This window comes from Cajanus cajan, chromosome 8 (assembly GCF_000230855.2).
Source record: "Cajanus cajan strain Asha chromosome 8, NIPB_CcT2T_4, whole genome shotgun sequence".
NCBI classification, from domain to species: Eukaryota; Viridiplantae; Streptophyta; class Magnoliopsida; order Fabales; family Fabaceae; genus Cajanus; species Cajanus cajan.
Genome location: NC_138524.1, coordinates 57,793,493 through 57,812,348, shown reverse-complemented (window position 1 = coordinate 57,812,348; position 18,856 = coordinate 57,793,493). Strand labels below are relative to the sequence as shown.

The 18,856-nt window shown below is 33.5% G+C and overlaps 1 protein-coding gene across 3 annotated transcripts; it reads right to left on the bottom strand.

The window, feature by feature from the left end:
• Nucleotides 1-755: 755 nt before the first annotated feature.
• Nucleotides 756-7,877, bottom strand: LOC109799098 (SNARE associated Golgi protein family). Of its 3 annotated transcripts, none has more exons than XM_083062041.1 (7): nucleotides 7,305-7,874; nucleotides 7,161-7,213; nucleotides 6,989-7,081; nucleotides 6,503-6,726; nucleotides 4,095-4,161; nucleotides 2,265-2,378; nucleotides 756-1,049 (listed from the first exon to the last, which is right to left on the bottom strand). In XM_083062041.1, exons 1-7 carry the CDS (start codon nucleotides 7,732-7,734, stop codon nucleotides 1,026-1,028), a joined length of 1,005 nt encoding a protein of 334 aa, XP_082918167.1. In that variant the 5' UTR covers nucleotides 7,735-7,874; the 3' UTR covers nucleotides 756-1,025. The 3 variants fall into 3 exon arrangements, 2 of the variants coding, with proteins under 2 accessions (XP_082918167.1, XP_082918168.1); XM_083062042.1 differs by lacking the exon at nucleotides 756-1,049 and adding an exon at nucleotides 3,891-3,954 and having other exon boundaries at nucleotides 7,305-7,877; XR_014428465.1 differs by lacking the exon at nucleotides 756-1,049 and adding an exon at nucleotides 4,348-4,432 and having other exon boundaries at nucleotides 2,323-2,378; nucleotides 7,305-7,877.
• Nucleotides 7,878-18,856: the final 10,979 nt, after the last annotated feature.

The following is an 18,856-nucleotide window of genomic DNA, read 5'->3' as shown; positions in this document are numbered from 1 at the left end:
CTTACTATCAAGACATAATACAACCAATTAAGTGCAAAGACTTTTTACATAAAGAAAAATAAGTTTTTACAACAATTAATTTCGTCTCATCTTTCTAAATTACAAATTTCTTTTTATAGGACTTCAATAAAGATAACCGTAGCAAACTCTTGAACATCTCTCGCATACTTACTTCGCATGTCTTCATCTTCATTGCTTGTAAAAACATGTATCTATTGGTATATTAAATATCTTCACCAAATAAGTCCCTTTTTATTTTTGATCAAAGAAGTTATTTTTCGTCTTTCAAATACAAAACAAGTGGAGTCATTTGTGTGTCAATTCAAAACATCTTTTTCTGGAAATTTTTGTGATTCACAAGATGTCTTTTTCTTACACAAAACATATCTTCCTTCTTTTTTTTTTTGTTATTACAAGTATCAAAAAAGTTATTTTGCTTGATCTGTTAGGAAATTTTGTTCATAAATAATATTAATTCAGTATAAATGTCTTGTAAATGAAATATCTCGTATGTTAGCACTTCTGTCAACGATGGGCCAACCTTTATCATGAGCTACAGGACTTCATCTCCGCAGTTATCTTTTCTCTTTACCCTTTTATCGTGGCGTGGGAATTACAAAAGAAACAAGTCTTATTTTACTTGGCGTGTGTGAGTAATTACAAAAGTTACATGGATCGCGAGTCATGCATTGAGCTTGGTAGAAAATTACAAAGGAGACATTTAAATAAAACGTAAATGTCACCAAGCTGCTCGGTAAGAAATTAATGCGTCATAATTTTATAAATGACGCAGGCAAACTGTTCGTGCAATGTAAGAAGGGGGGCATTGCAATAGAAATAAAATGATCTACCTGAGTTCAATAAGAAAATTGTAATTTACAAGGTACATGCTGGATCTATCATTTTCCTTAGTTCTCTTTCATCTATTATTGTTGATGTTTATTTACTGAGATCAGTTTCCCAATCTATTCATGTGGAGTTGTCTTCATTCCCAAATGCTGGGTTGTGTCTACGGTCTAGCGAATCTATTCGATGTCTTTTATAGCATCCTGCATTATAACGTTAATGTTGGTTATTAGTGAGTAAAATCAGGCATTAACTGATGATGATAGAGACAATAATGCAACAACTTACTCTTGCAAGGTAGAAACAGGTAAATTGCAACATTATTATTGTTTTATCGTTACTGATTCGAGGATGATGAATCCAGTGACTTCTAGAATAGAATGGTAGGTGTGTACATACTTATAATCATGACAAACTCCAGGAGAAGAGGGGTTGGGGAAAGGCGAAGGTTAGCTGAAAGACGAAAGTTGCCTTTGACCAGGTTTGAACATACGTCAGGACTATAAAGGAGGGTATTATGATGTTATCAGGAATTTGAAAATATGGAATTAATCAGGTAGAATTTATATCTAACACTCTAGATTCAAATATAAGGTATACCAATAGCCGACTCAGCCTCAAATCAAGTCACATCAGCAAATCTAAATAGTATCACACAACCTCAAGACATAATAATTGATTATTAACGACCACTGCAGTATAGGAAAAGGAAGGGAGCTTGTATATAACCAATCACATAGAATTTTACAATGTTATGCATGTTTTCCCCCACGATACAGAAAAGTTAGCTAAACAACTAATTGCTCCCCATAGTCATTACACTTAAATTATTTTCATCTTAACCAAACAAAATCGAAACTCTGTCCCAACTCCCAAATACAGACATTGTGGCTGACGACTAAGAGGAAAACCTTTCATGTTTGTTTTCTATCCTCATATATATATATATATATATATATATATATATATATATATATATATATATATATATATATATATATATATATATATATATATATATATATTTGAGGAGGGTTCTGTTTATTTTAATAGTAAGTTTATCTAGACTTATTCTATTCAACAACTCATATTCTATATCAAATTTTAACTATCTAACAGTTGAAATTAAAATTTTTAATGCATAGATCAAGTTTACAAATTTTAATAAAATTTGAAAACCATTTAATATTTCGTTTCAATAATTAAATTCAACGTATAAAATGCGTTTATGATTATCTATCAATTTAAATCAAGGAAACAAAATATTAAATAGTTTTCAAATTTGCAGACTTGGTATATGCATTAAAAACTTTAAATTCAATGGTTAGATCATTGAAATTTTATGTCGAACATAAATTATTGAATTCTGAAATATATATATATGTTCATTCATTCTGAAGTGGATATCAGGTTTATACCTTTGCAAGTCGGGTGACATATGCAGCAGCTAATGCAGTGGCCAACAGTCCCAGCCCAAGCGTTAGCAGCTGACTATTTCCTCCAAATATATTATTAAGTTCAGATTCATCTTGCTGAAATGAAGCAGCAGTAATTACATGACGCAATCAATGAAGTTACTCTCTATCCATAAATATAAGTAAAATAAAACTATTAATTTGATGAATGGCAAAACACAAGGGCAAAAAAATCACTTCAATGATGTTTAACGCACAAAATTTGTAGGCAAATGACTAGGCATCTACCAATTGATCATTTTGAATTTACAAAAGTAATTGTAAATTCACTTGTTTCTCTCATGAGACTCTGCTGCTCTACGTCTAAAATGGCTGCCCTAACCCAGTAGAAGCTTGGTATTAGGATCCATAGGAGTGTTCACAAGCTTAACGGCCTTTTCCTGTATTTCCAACTACAGAGCCTGTTATTTATACACGTTCAAACACTTCACCCAGTTTGCTGCTTATTCCAATAGCAGTGTATCTATAACAGATCACATCATAATATTGTAATAGCAGTGTCTCCCTTTTCTCTTTTCTGTCTTTTCCCTGTAAGTAATGTTTCTTCTGCAGACTGCAGGGATCCCAATAAAACGCCTTTGTTTAATTGTTGTGTTCTCTACTTTAGTTTCCAGTTGCTATATAAGTTTTTCCAACCACCAGTAATGTATTAAAAATTCTTCATTCTCCTTTTTTCTTCCTCTGTTGTGCCTTACATGCAGTGCCAATCCCCACCTCATCCCCAAAAAATGAAAAGAAGAAAACTCTTCACAAGTCTAGTGCCACTCCCAATTGTCCTCACTGGTCTAGTCCAGCCAGAAAAGCCTAAGCAGAAAGCATCCGACTATCCATATTCAAACCAGCCAAACCATTATTGACCAAATAAATCTTAAAGAAAGAGAGCGAGACAACCTTAAAAGAACTAGAGTATAGTAAGATCATTCACAGAAATGACACCATCATCCTCCACAAAAGAATAATAGCATCATCAGCAAACAAGAGGTGAAAACATACACTCATCCGAACCTACTTTATAGCCTTTGAGGCTGGATTGGATATAGGGAATTTTTTCATTCCCAACTAATCCACTTTGCTTGGAAATTTTATAAAGTATGTTTGGTTATAATCAACATTCCCGAGAATAATATATTTACTTTCAATTATCATGAGAAAATTTAGTTAATTACGATTGGAAGTTTTATTTTATATTCATTTTTATTCTCTTCTAAATCTTTACTTTCATGTCACTTATCTAGGAATGTTAAAATATTCCTTACACGTGCCACTTAAGAGATACACCTCTTGCAATCATGTATGTCATCCAAATAAAGTATCAACTAGCAATCATTAAGGTCAACAACAATGGTTCTTTTGTAAACTAGAGCCCACAAAACTCTGATCTTGAAAAATGTTATTGACAATGATCATTAATCTCCCAAATTAAATGAATATACCAATTACATCCTCCTCATTACCCTAACCTTTTCTGTTTTCCTTTGTTTCAGCCAAAGGTACCTAAAATTGGCTTTGCAGTAAGCTTTCATGATATTGCCAATAAAATTGCAGTAATGTTTTCATTACAAACAATACCTAACGGTACATCAACATGTCTTTAAGCATGGTCCATTCCTTTCTTTATCACCATCTCATACCCCTCCCACAAAACAAACACAGAAAAGGATGAAAATAAGAAAACATAAACATAAAGCTAATGAAAAGCCAAAAGTATTTCCAATAATGATTGAATAACCAAGAGTACAAAAGAAATGGGAGAAAAACCAAATACAAACTCACAATTATTGCTCTTCCTAAAGCACCGGCACTAACATAAGCCCATGTTCCTGGAAGCATCCCCAACCAACTGCAGAACAATAATCAGTTTAAGACAGAAATTCACAAGAACTATCGATATACAAATGCAGTTCAAGATAAACATACTGGGACAGGTCCAAATAGATACACAACAAAGGTAATTTCATTTTAATTGCATTTCATCACAGTACAGCTATAATTTGCTTCAACAAATCAATAACAATTTATAACATACACTCTGACGATCGAAGTTCAAAGCAACGGTATTTCATGAAGCTGTGACTAGTTGGAATTGTTGGAACAAATTTTTAGATAGGTACCTGATCATAAGTTCAATGCTCTCAGTATTTTTATCAGTTCATATAAACCAGACATCAAGTCATTAACAATCATTGAAGCTATAGATATTGCATTTGCATGTCAAATATATAGTCCAGTTATGCTTTTAAGAGGTTACATTATTGTTATAAGAAACAGGGGTGATCAAAATAACCAGTTATAAAAGAAATTAACTAAATACATAATTAACCAGTTTTATAATAACCGGTTATTTAAAAAATGGTTATAAAAATTAACCATTATTAACCACAACTATTTTTTTTTATAACCAGTTTTAGTTTATCATAACCAATTTTAACTTTTAAAAACTGATTATATATCATGGTTATAGCCAAAACCAATTTTAAAATTTTTAAAAAAATTAATGGACATGATAAACATTTTTTCATTTAATTAATATTTATAAGAATTACTTTTCAATATATAAATCATATCAATTGAAAATAATATTAAATAAATATTTTTATATTATTATAGAAAATCATTTTAATTATTGGTATTTTATTTAAAAATATTAAAATTTAATTTAAAAATAAAAAGAAAATTCTCAAATATATTCTTATCAAAGAAAAGTAGCTAAAAACATTCTTGTTGAAGAATAATTTCTTAAAACGCTCCCATTCAAAATAAATATTTTAATCTATACTAATCAAGGATGATACATCTTTTTGGTGTACATTCTATTAATCGTTTTACCCTTAACTTCGAAAACATTATTTTCTCTTTCCATACTTTTTTACTTAATTTTTATTCTCTTATTTTTTACTTCTTCATAATTTTATTTTTCAAACATTTCACACCCTTCAAATAATTACGCAAAACCGCTCACACCCTACTTGTTAATTACTCACATATTTAACATCAATTATTTAATTATTTATTTTATTTTCATATTTTACATAAAATTCAGAAACACAAAGTACTATTTTACGCTAATTTATATAACGAGGGTTGCTAAAATATAATAATTATTGTAAAAGTGTCTTAAATATAAAATTATTCTTTTATTTTTTTAAAAAGTGGTTATATATCTGATTTTAAAAATATAACTGGTTATTGAAAATTTAAAACCAGTAATTCTAAATCATAACTGATTATTAAAAACTGGTTATGATTAAGTTATAATAACTACACATAGATATGGTCATTAAATGGTTATGTTTAGGTTATCAAAACAGTTCAAAGACTCGTCGATCAGTAAAACTACCAAAATGTTCTAAAATATGGATTACTGAAAGAATACCAAAGATAAGATTAGTCCCTTATGCTGAAAAGAAAGAAACAATTAATTCCAATACCGACCAAAGTTTAGCATCTTGACATGAAGAAGCATGACAGTGTATATATATAACAAAGAAGGATATTGGAGGAAGTTGTTAAGAGGGATTTCATACTAAATAATATCTATGAAGCTTTGGTCTTTAACCAAGATGAAAAGCATCGTGTATCCATGTAACCGACCTCACCTAGTAGGATAAACCTTTGTTGTTGTCTATGTTAGTGCAAGGAAAAAAAACTAAGAGTTTACCACAACTACCTAATTTTAGGATAACATTCAAATGATGGTAGAGATCAAACACCAAATCCAATTTTTGGCATTATATATTAGAATATAATAGATAAGCTAAATCAAGCATAAAATGATTTTGCTCTTTGCTATTCTTTTTTTCCCATTTAGCATGGATTACACAAAAACTCGAGACAAGATATAAAGGTTACACAAGTATAATGATTTAATTAAGCACTTATTCAATAAGAACATATCACAGGAGGGCTTATAGCTTATTTTAATAAACTTCATTGTGATTGTTATTGAAATATGGTAAAAAGAGCTTATAGGAAGGTCATAAAGTCACATACATAAGTTTAGCCAAACACCTGCTTAAGTGCTTATATAATAGACAAGCTCAAATAAGCTCTTCCAATGACCCCCAGAGCCCAAAGCTTTTCTTAAATAGAAATTATTCTTCCTAATGTGATATAGTATCGAGGTTGAAATAGACAATGGACATCAGTATAACATTGGTATTGATCAGTAATAAGCACCATACCTTCCCAATACATACGGAATAAACTTAACAGATGTCAATCCATATAAATAATTCCCCAAAGAAAATGGCAGCAGAGGGCTCAAACGAAGCAGGGTCACAACCCTGAAGCCATTTTCTCCAATTGCTTTGTCAATAGCAAGAAACTTCTTATTTCCTTCTACTAGTTTTACAATACGCTCACGAGCAAAATATCTAGCAATCAGAAAAGCAACACTAGCTGCTACCTGCAATGCCTTAAAATATTAGTTTAAAAAATACATAGCAGTAGAATTAGTTAACACAGCAAAAAAACTGTGTACTTCTTAACCCGTTAATAATTTCAAATAGGATATGATGTTAAACAGCCCAATAATTCACTCATAAGTAATTACTTTGAAAAAATACTATACATTAACCTTAAAAATATTTAAAATATTTGTAGATAGTGCAGTCAACTGTTCTGAACTATATATGAATTTTGTGTGTCTTTTAACAAAATTGACTCACTGTTCCACTGATAGAGACTATGATAGTGCCGATAACTGATCCAAACAGAAGTCCAGCTGACATGGTTAATGGAATGGCAGGAATTGCAAGGATCTGGGACAACATTAAATAAACCAAAGTTAGAAATTACACATGTACAGCAGAAATTTGGGAAAATGGAATGCATTGATACCTCCAATCCAGCATAAACGGCAACGAATAATGCATATCCAGCTGGACCATAACCTGGTGTGATGTTGTGGTCAAAAGATAGTAAGGAGAAGATTAGTGATGCGATGGGGAGAGAAGAGAAGGTATTAAAGAATGGAAAAAAGACCTTCAATAAAAACGGAGAGTTGGTTCAAGAAAGAATTGATGGGGTCCCTGTAGATATAGCCAACGGAGGCAAAACCACCGACAATACCGACGAGCAAGACACCGGCCAAAAGGGTGCCCTTGAAGGCGGTGGCGTCCTGGAAGTCGGTGTTGTCGGAGTCCCCTTCCCCTTCGCTCTTGGGGTTGGGGCTAAACAAGCGCTTTAAGCCAGAGTCGGAGGGCGCGGTGTTGATTTTGCCTAGTTGCTTTTTGCTCCCTCTCTCTCTCTGTCTGAGGGAAGAGCATGGGGTGAGGAAGTGAGAGCGTCTGTGGGGTGTGAAGATGAAAGAAGAATGGGGAGAGAAGCGACAGCGGTAGTGGTATGTGTAAGTGTGTGTGTGAGTGTGAGTGTGAAGAGAAGAGGAGAGGCAAGGCAGCGAGAGAGTGCGCATGTTATGAATTCAAATGCTCCACTCCCACTCGAAGTCCAACAATGGAATGAATGAAATGGATGATTCCTGAAACTCACTCTTCTTCTCGCGGGTCACTCCTCTCATTCTTTTATTTTCTTTTTTCTTTTTCTTTTCTGGCTCCCATTTACAACCACACGCCAAACCTTTATATTATCCCTCTACAAATAACACTTAATTTCAATATATCACGTAATTTATTGTAACTTCATTTATACGGTAAATATGTGTACTTTCATACATCTTCTTTCCAGATATATTTAAACAGAATGATTTTTAAGCACTTAAAAACTTTTATTAATAGAAACACTTAAAGTTTCTGCAATTAAAAATAATGTCTTTAAAATTTGAACGGTTATTAAACTGATATAGATACTAATTTAATATTAATAAAATTATTATTATTATTATTATAAAAATAATATTAAATAAATATAATATCATAATTTTATAACACTAAAAATTTAATAAAATATTATTTATAATTTTTTAACATTTAATGTAATATAATATTTAAGTTCTAAAAAAATCTAATATAATATTTAAATCTACATTTTAATAAAATATAACAATATTTATTAATAATAATAACAAATTTATATTTACAAGGATATCAAATTAATATAATATAAATTGTAAAAAAATAAAGATATTAAAAATTATAAATTATATTTATAAGACAAGTATTAAAAATAAGTTATTTAACTTTTTTATGTTTTTAAATATATATTTTTATTAAAATATTTCAAATTAAATTTTAAAAATAATTTTTTTTAATTGAATCAATTTGAACTATTTTTGACTTGTTGTTGCTAACAATTTAAAAAATGAATTGAATTGGTTGAAGACTAGTTCTTGATCTAACCGATCTAACTAACTAATTCGGTTCAATTTTAAAATTATGGTTAAAATTATTTGTTGCGTTCATTTTACCTTCATTCTTCACTTCATTATAAATTATTTTTAACTAATATTTTAACATTAGTATAGGTCAAATATTTATTATATATAACTCAAATTTATAATAAAATTTATAAATAAATATTATATTAAAATATATAAATTATATTTAATTTCCATATAAATAATTATTTTAAATATGTAAACCATATTTTAAAATTATGATAAATAAATTATTTTTAATTATCGATAATTTATTTTAAAATATTAAAAATTTATTTATAAATAATATAATAAATAAAAAATTAAAATATTTCTTAAGAAAAATGTTTTAAAATATTCTTATTAAATAAAAGCCTCTAAAACACTCTCACATAAAAATATTTGTTCATGTTTAATATGTAGAAGTAAATTATTCATAATAGATTAAAATCAATCAAAATTTAATTAACTTATATTTTAGTATTCTATTTTTTTAACATAAACAATAACATACAATGAGCTCTGCTAGGGTTTATAAGGTAAGGAAGAAAAATTGGATCAATGTAGCACAAAGAAGATTAAGACGAAGGACGAATAGGTGGTGCTGGAATCCACCATGGATGAACAAGGGGCTAACTCCCTAGTTGCGAGCAGTTCAAAACGCTCATATGTTGAGAGCGTGTTGGCCACGGATGACGGACTTATCCTCTGATTATAACGTTTTGTTGAAGGAGATGGAAAAGTATGGTGATCTGATTAAGGAGGAAGAGAACCATCTAGTGGATGGAGACTCTGACCCTAATCCTTGTCCAACAATTAATGTTACTCAATAGGAGTTTAAGGAATGGTGTTCCCCATGGAAGAAAGCTTTGATTATCCACGTCTTGGGTAAACGCATTACGTTCAAGGCCTTAGAGAACAAGGTGAATCGAGATTGAATCAAGACGGGGTCATGGGAATGATTGATTTGCCTAATGATTAGTTTTTGATACAATTTTCAGTTGAGGAGGATTATAGACACGCACTTTATAAACGTCCTTGGTTGATAGCGAATCATTATATTCTTGTGCTTTTCACGGTAACAGCGACACAAACTAAAAAGGTAGCAGCTTGGATACGTATTCCTGGGTTACCCATAGAACTCTATAATGATCATTTTCTTTGGCGTGCCTGGAGTAAGTTGGGAACAATGCTCAAGATAGACAAGTTGACGTCTATTCATTCTCGAGGAAAATTTGCACGTATTTGTGTGGAAGTTAATATGAATAGGAAATTAGTTTCCATGATAAATGTTGTGGGACATATTATCAAACTTGAATATGAAGGTCTACATTTAATTTGTTTCAAATGTGGTAGATATGGTCACAAGCAAAAATATTGTGGTGTCTCAATGGAACAACGACTAATTTAGACTAGGGAGAACTCGAAGACTGGTTCGGGGGCTTTGGAAGTGGACAATGGGGCCCAACCTACATCCAATTCAATCGCCCATGTTAAGGCTCCACCTGTTTTGGAATAAAATCCAGGGAAACCAACAAAGCAACTCAAATCACATAGGATCCAGAAAATCTCTACAATTCATGGATGCTAGTAAACAGGCACAAAATATCTTGGAAAAATAAATCCATTCTGATAAATAAGGATAATTCTTTATCTTTAAATATTGCATCGCATATTGTGGAAAATGATAATATTCAACCGCGTCATGATTTGAATATACCATCTAAACAACATAATATTCCTCTCTCTCTAAATCAACCATTGGAAGATAATGCCATGCAATCCATGCAAGATACGACATTGGTCCAACCACCACAAATCATGAAAATTTTGGATAAGTAAATCATGCAAACCACAAAAAGCATGATCAAGATACGTAATCCGTTAGCGGGAAAAAACTGCCAGGCAGCACATGGTGGTGTTGGCTCACTTGAAAGGAAGGATTATTCTAAATCTCGAATATCCATACCTCCAAACGTATTGAAGAACACGCGTCAAGTTGTTGGGTCGTCTATGTTTGCTAAATTAAATGGCTTAAAAGAGATCTTTATGACTCAACAGGAAAATGCTCGAAGAGTATTTGAGGGTTGCGTTCAATAGCTTCTTCAACACAAAATAAGCTATTCATGGAAGGATTCTCCTCCAAGTTCGTGCTACCTGATGAAGAGACCCTGAAACTTGTGGCAGCTCTTATAAATCATTTTGAACCAAGTTCGTTAAACAGTTCGACGATGAAAGATAATCATATAGTAATGGAGACTGACCATCCTTCGGAGATAGGGGTTTCTCATCCCACTCATACCACTAATTCTCAATGAATGTTATGAGTTGGAACTGTCGGGGAGCCGATGCACGTGGCTTTTCTTCATTAGTAAATGATATGATTAAGGAATATCGTGTTGGGTTACTATGTCTCATGAAAACACAAATCAGTGGTGATTAGGCTTTACGTGTTTCACGTAGAATCTCTCTTGATAAGTGTCATATGGTGCAAGCTCAAGGACAAGTTGGAGGCTTGTGGTGTATGTGGGGTTCAAGTAAATGGCATATGAAATTCATGGATCACTCAAATCAGTATGTTCACCTTAAGGTCCTAGAAGGTGATACTCATTGGTTTTGTACCATGGTTTACACTATCCCTCACCCGCAAGGTCGCATACCCCTCTGTAGAAACATTTGTAGGTTGGCATCATCTGCGGAAGTGGCATGGATCTTCATGGGTGATTCTAATGCAGTCTTACACACCCATGAACAAATTGAGAGCATTAGTAATTCATGCTTACGTGGTGATCTTGCATTCCAGAACTATGTTAATCATTGTAGCTCACTTGATATTGGCTACCATGGAGCTCCATTCACTTGGCATCGAGGAAGAGTTTTTGTACGTTTGGATAAGGTTTTGACATCTTTAAATTGGCAGGTTTTGGTTCTTAAGGCGACTCTTACACACCTGAACCCTATGAAATCAGACCATGCTCCACTTCTATTGAAGTTACACTCCAACCACTTCACCGTCACTCTAGACGACCCTTCCGCTTTGAAGCAGCCTGGATTACACATGAGGAGTTTCCTGATCTCTTGAAACGCGAATGGAATATAGATAATAATTGGAATCAATGGCTTAACCACAGAAGTAATCACTACTTGATTGGAACTGTAACAGCCCGATTTTCACAGATTGTACGAAGGCCCAAAGTCTAATAAGGGTGATTTAGTAGCTTAGAACGGGTAGTTCCTAAATTGGAACAGGCCGTTCCAAACTACTAAAATTGCCTACAAATCTTAGTTCAAAACGGGGCGTTCCCAACTGGAACAGGGCATTCCAAATTACCAAAAAGGCTTATAATCCTAGTTGGGAACGGGTAGTTCCAAACATGGTCGTTTTGGGTTAAAATGTAACCCCAGAACGGGCCGTTCTAGTTTTAGAATGGGTCATTTTGGATGTGAAATTTTACACATGACGAAGAGTCTAGAACGGGTCGTTCCGAATTTGAAACGGGTCGTTTCGGCCACTCTTAATGCCTATAAATAGAGCGCTCTAGCACTCCCAAAAAGCACACTTTTCATTTCTAACTTCTTTCAGTTCTGACTTCTTTTCCTTCTACATTCTCTAAAGACTGACTAGATCTTACTTTAGTTTCAGCTACTGCTTATCGAGGTACGGGGAAAAGGGGAGATTTATATGTAGAGTCACATGAGGGAATGGGTGGAGAAGAGTTCTTGTAGAGTTTTTAATAATTTAATAATTGTTTCTGTTTGGAGAATTATTGGTATTATGAGATTCGGTATGTGTTTAGGATTATGAATATATAATTAATTTGTAAAAATGATGATCTAGGAGGGAGAACGAAATTTTAGAAAAATGCCTGTGAGTTAGGTTTTGGAAAAAAAATGGGGGTTTTACTATTTAATTTAATATTCTATTAAATTGGTGAATCAATTGGGTTTTATATTAATTTATAAATGTTATTGTTATATGATAACAATTGATGATCTAGATGTGAATTCATGGTGAATTGCTTAAGGGGTATGTGAACCACTATTTTGTTGGACTTATCTGTTGTGTGTATGTGATATGAAATTGAATTATGAGATGAGATGTATTGAATGTGAATATGATTGTAGTTCCTCACACTAATGACCAGGGATGGCACGACCCTTAGGTAAGTGATGCTACAAGGACGGTGTGACCTTAGCATAGCGTGGGATGAGTGAGGCAATTAACACGTATCACATATGTCAGATGTGGCGTGGCCTTGGCATAGGGTTAATTGTAAGATTGGTGTGGATTATGAATGTGATTGTGGTTCCTCACACTAATGACCAGGGATGGCACGACCCTTGGATAAGTGATGCTACAAGGACGGCGTGACCTTGGCATAGTGTGGGATGAGTGAGGCAATTAACTCGTATCACTTATGTCAGTTGTGGCATGGCCTTGGCATACTGTTAATCATAAGATTTGTGTGGATTATGAATGTGAAAATGATAGTGTTAATTGCAATATTTGTGATGGATTGGTGTGATTGCGAATTATGACATGAAGATGATGCATGATTGATAGAGTTATGATATATAGAAATGCTTGTGAATATTTTATCACCGTACAATTTGTGGATGTTTTAAGTGAGGAAGATCCGACTATGAGTGGCATCTAGAATGCCAACATTTGAATTATGGGTATGCTCTGATATTGTGACATCGGGGCAGAGGATTTATAGGACATGGATTTTATTTGTATATGGAGTTGTACTTATTATTTTGAAAATATTTTGTAACCTCATGTTTTATTTTCCAAGTTTCATTTTCAAAATATTTTGGATATTGAAGAATGTTTCTAAAGGTTTTTATGTGAACCCTTTTACCGATGTTGAAAAATTTATTTCCTTAGTTTATTTACATTATTACAATATATGTGTTGGGGTAGTAAGGGTGTCACAAGAACAAGTTCACATTTGGCAATGTATTATACACAAAACGTGGACTTCTCTGATGCTTAAATGGAATCACGTGCAAGCTGCTTCAAGGTCCAAATCCTTTCCTTGAATGGCTTCAACATAATTTGTAATCTGAGCTTGACCAAATATTGGCGCGAGAAGAGATAATATGATTTCAAAAGTCAAGATGTAAATGGCTACAAATTGGTGATCGAAACACAAGGTATTTTCATGGAACAACTATCATTTATTGATGAAGGAATAAGGTGGAGAAGTTGATGAATGATAATAATGAGTGGGTGACACAACGAAGTGAGTTAGAAAAGATGGTAACGGATTTTTACAAGACATTATTCTCATATACAGGGACTTCAACTATAGTATGCTTATTAAATGCATTCCCTCAACTTGATGAGGAGGAATTAGAGGCTATTAAGAGTCAAATTAGTAATGAAGAAATTTATTCAGCAATTAGAAGTATGGGAGGTTTTAAGGCCCTTGGAACTGAAGGGCTACAAGCAGATTTCTATCAATCTCAATGGAAAACTATAGGCCCTACTGTGTGCCAACTCATTCATGAGATTGAACCGGAACCAACTAAGGTTGTTGACATTAATGAAACCATGATTGTGTTGATCTCAAAAGTAGAGAATGTCACCCATCTAAAACAAATGCGTCCTATTGGGCTATGCAACGTTTCTTACAAGATTTTAACCAAAGTATTGGCCCACCAACTCAGTAATGTGATGGAATAGTTGGTGCATCCCAATCAATGCAGTTTTATTCCACACAAACATAGTAAGGATAACATTATCATTTTCCAGGAAGTTATTCATTCTATGAGAAGCAAGACAAGTAACAAAGAATGGATGGTTATCAATATTAACCTTGAGAAATCCTATGACAGGTTGAGGTGGAGCTTTGTGAAGGATACACTTATAGATATTGGTCTTCCCCTTAATCTTGTATACCTAATTTCAGCTTGTATTTTCTCTCCTAGACTCCGCATGCTTTGGAATGACGAGGTTCTAGAGGAATTCCTACCATCACGTGGAGTTCGTCAAGGCGACCCTATTCCTCCATATTTGTTTGTTCTTTGTATCTTTCATCTTATTAAACTGGCTGTTGATTCTAGAGGTTGGAAAGCAATTAAAGCTTCTAGAGATGGCCCTTCCCTCCTCACCTTGCCTTTGCGGATGATCTTGGGTTATTTGCAGAAGCATCAATAGATCAATTTGAAGTAATACAATCATGTCTAGACCTTTTCTACATTAGTTTGGGTCAAAAAAGTTAGTGTGGAGAAAACAAAAATCTTCTTCTCTAAAAACGTAGCTTATACAGTGTGGGGAGGAGATTAGTAATGCTTTTGGATTTAGTCGCACTAATGATTTAGGAAGATATTTGGGTATTCCTTCTCACCATACTCAAGTTCGTCGTAGAGATTATCAAGTTGTTATTGATCGGGTGACCACGAGACTCAGCAGATGAAAAGCTTCTGGTCTTTCTTTTGCAGGCTGTCTCACTTTGTGCAAGTCTGTTCTTGCTGCCATTCCTGCTTACACAATACAATTAGTTCATACTCCTCACAACGTCTGTGATGAAGTGGATAGATTATGTTGGACCTTCTTATAGGGGGAATATTCTAATCAACAGAAGATCCATGCTATTGGGTGGGATAAAATTTGTCTTCCTAAAAACTATGATGGTCTAGGGTTGCGGTCCATGAAAAATATCAATAATTCATTTATGATAAAAAAATGGATGGAGTTTGATAACTGAACCTAATAAACTATGGGTTTAAGTAGTGAGATTCGTATAAATGCTTAAATGGATTAATCCCTCAAGTTTAGAGGAAGACGTCCATGTCTAATTTATGGCAAGGAATATGTGCAAACTAGCAACATGTCACTCCAAATATTTGATGACAGGTAAAGGACAGAAGGACAATGAGATTTTGGTATGATTCTTGGTTGCCTAATGGATCTCATATTATTAGGCAAGCTAATTCCTTTATTACACCCATGGAGCTGTTTAGATGTGTTGGTAACAATGTCTACAAGCATGGCTTTTAGGACATTGAATGTATCCAAGATTGGATTCCTCATGAAATTTTTTAGAGTATTATACATCAGCCTCCTCTTATAAGGAGTGCATGAGTAGATGTAATTTGTTGGGCCCGACTTTGGATGTTGTTTTTTCAATAAAGTTAGCCTATGAAGTTGTGTCCCCAATCAACATGCCTACTCGACCATCAATTTTTTGAGCTATCTGGAAGTGGCAAGGCCTAGAACGGATCAAGAGCTTTCTCTAGCGTGTTGCACATGAAGGACTTCTCACGAATGAAATCAGGGCTACTTATGGATTAACTACCACGTCAATTTGTCCTTTATGCATGCAAGGTGTGGAGACCACTCTCCACGTATTATAGGATTGCAGTCTTTCTCGTGAAGTTTGGAAGAGGATTCCTAGAAGGGATTTAATTATGCAACCTACTGGAGGTAATGTACAATTCTGGATGTTGCACCATCTCGCAAGGTGAAGTGTGTGGCCTTCTATATTTGCTGTGGCATTGGATTCTATTTGGCATAGAAGGAATTCTTTTGTCTTTCAACACTTGTCCATCAATGCTAATCAATTGGCGTATGAAATTGAGTCTTGGATGACTTCACTCCTTTTTATCCATTCTTCTTTTGGCTTAGAAGATAAACCAACATACAACCCTCTTTCTAGTTCTCGAATTTGTCCTCCTAGGGGTTTTATTAAAGTTAATTATGACGGTGCAGTATCCAATGGTAGAGAGATTTCATGGGGAGGAGTGATCCGAAACTCTGAAGGTGCATTCATTGTTGCTTTTACTAGAAGAATGGGTAGCTTCTTAGTTTTCCAATCAGAATTGTGGGCTATTTTGCAAGGGCTTCAGCTTATTGTGGATCATCAACTAGGCATGCAAGTTATACTTGAATCAAACTCTTTGGAAGCAATTAATCTATTGAAAGACGGGTGTGCTAGGAATCATCCTTGTGCTGATATAATTAAGAAGATTTGCTAGTTATCCAATGTTTTTTCGAGTTTTTCAATTTCATATAATTTTAGAGAAGCCAATTTAGTGGTTGATTTGCTAGTCAATCATAAAGTTGTGTTAGGGGAGAATTTTATTATTTATGACTCCCCCCCCCCAATTTTCACCTTTCCTTATTAGTCGCTAATCTAGCGGGGGTAGTTTAAATTTTATTTTATTTTTGGGCTTTTAAAACCTTTATTTCACCAAAAAAAAGTATTGTATTTTTTTAATGTATATTTTCATCGAGAAGACACCTACGAGCTATTAGAACCCTCAACATGATCGAGCCAAAAAGATTGCCCAATTTGTTCTCAATAACATTCACTGAAAGAAACCTCCAAGGGTTAAATCTAGAACAAGATAACTCAATGGTAATCAATGTGGAGATTGACAACTGCATGTTTCAGAAGACCCTTATTGGTTGAGGTAGTTCAATGGATATTTTGATAAAGATCCAACTAGCCAAGCACTAGTACAAAAGAGGTGTACTACGTCGGATATTTTAGGCCTTTTACGTCAGAAAACGTACCGACGTAGAAGCGGGAGACGTAAATTTTACATCGAACCTGCAAACCCGACGTAAATTTCCGTCGGACATTACGAAATCCGACGTAAAAAAGTAGTAAAAAAACAAAAAAAAACATAAGAATGTAGGCAGAACGGCCCGTTCTGTAATCAGAATGGCCCGTTCTGCTTGCAGAACAGGCCGTTCTGCTTGCAGAACAAGCCATTCTGCTTCGTAGAACAACAAAAAAAATGCCCACTACCTATACAAATAGAACAACCAAAAAATCGAATAAAACAGATAGCCAGAGTAGCAATGCTAAGTAGAAAAGTGCTAACGAAACCTTGTTTCATACCTGAGGAGCAGCAACAATGTGCAAATGAGTAACAAAGAGTTCATCCCTCTGCAAAAAACAAAAAAACGATTCAGTAACAAAGGAAAGGGAGAGGGTTTACAGAGAAAAAAATAAAAAGTGATGAAAAGTGAATGCGCGCGGTGTGCCTCGCGCTCTCTTATTCAAATTTGCGTCTTTTTTACGTCGGACCTGGTAAGGTCCGACGTAAAATGTCAAATCTACGTCGGACAAACATACCTCCGACGTAGATTGGACTTTTTACGTCAGACCCTACCAGGTGTGACGTAAAAAAGTTCGCAAAAATTACAAAAATGCCACCGCATTTTTTTTACGTCGGATTTTCGTATTTTCGACGTAAAAGGGGTGACGTAATATGCTTATTTTCTACTAGTGAAGGTAAAGATCCTTTGTGTGATATTGGAGGTCCCATGACAAGGTCCAAGATGAAGATGATGAAGCAAGCTTTACAAGAACTAATTATGAAGATCAAGACAAGTTTAAATTTAGAGACTATATCAAAATGGATCACTTTCCTACAAGTTGATGAAGACTTAGGCCAAAACTGAATACAAACATGACAAGCCCAAACTCATATATTAATAAGAAGCATTATTGGGTTGAAGCTTAAATAGTTTTGGGTTGTATAATTATTTAAGTCCATTTTCTTATTTTTATTGTAATTTTTGTGTTTTATTTTAATTAGATAAGTTCATATGGCTTTTCATATTGCTTAGGCCAATTTTGAGTATTGTTAGACTTCCTAGCGGAAAATAAATGTTTGTGGGAATTAGTGGAATTTCATTTCCTAGTGGAGTTTAATGGAAAGTTAATACATGTAAGTAATTTGTTGTTTATATTAGTCTATAAATAGAAGCATCTTGTAAGCATCCAAATCAAGTTCCTTTTTGTTTCCTTACCTATTTTCAAGACAGTCCTGCATTATAAAAATCGTATTATTTGGCATCAGAGCTTTGAATCTTGAATTCAGGTGTATCTATCCTTTATCTATTTATCTTCTCTAATCTAAAAAAAATTGTTTCTTTTGTTCTTTTTCCTTTGTTCTATTTCATTGTTTGATCATCATCGTTGTTATCCCTTGTACTTCTTCTCTCTTGGTACCATTCAACAAAAAAAACCAAAATTAAAAAAAATAAAGAAAGTCTTGAAAAAAAAATTAAAAAACAAAGTTGAAAAAAAAAAGAAAAACAAACTTGTTGGTTCTATTCAATATTTTTGCTTCAAATTACATTTTGCACATTAAGAAAAACAAAAAAATGACTTGTCCTCTTGTTAAATTCTAAATACTTTCATTGTCTTATTGCCTAAAAAAATTGAAAGAAAGAAAATAGTTCCTTGTCATTTCT

What these genes read in the sequence shown, in the direction of transcription:
- LOC109799098 (XM_083062041.1), bottom strand. Translation starts at nt 7,734, where the DNA reads ATGCGCACTCTCTCGCTGCCTTGCCTCTCCTCTTCTCTTCACACTCAC. An exon ending in ACTCTCCGTTTTTATTGAAG is followed by an intron (nt 7,214 to 7,304) that starts GTCTTTTTTCCA and finishes ACATCACACCAG; the next exon opens with GTTATGGTCCAGCTGGATAT. An exon ending in ATTCCGTATGTATTGGGAAG is followed by an intron (nt 4,162 to 6,502) that starts GTATGGTGCTTA and finishes ATTGTTCTGCAG; the next exon opens with TTGGTTGGGGATGCTTCCAG.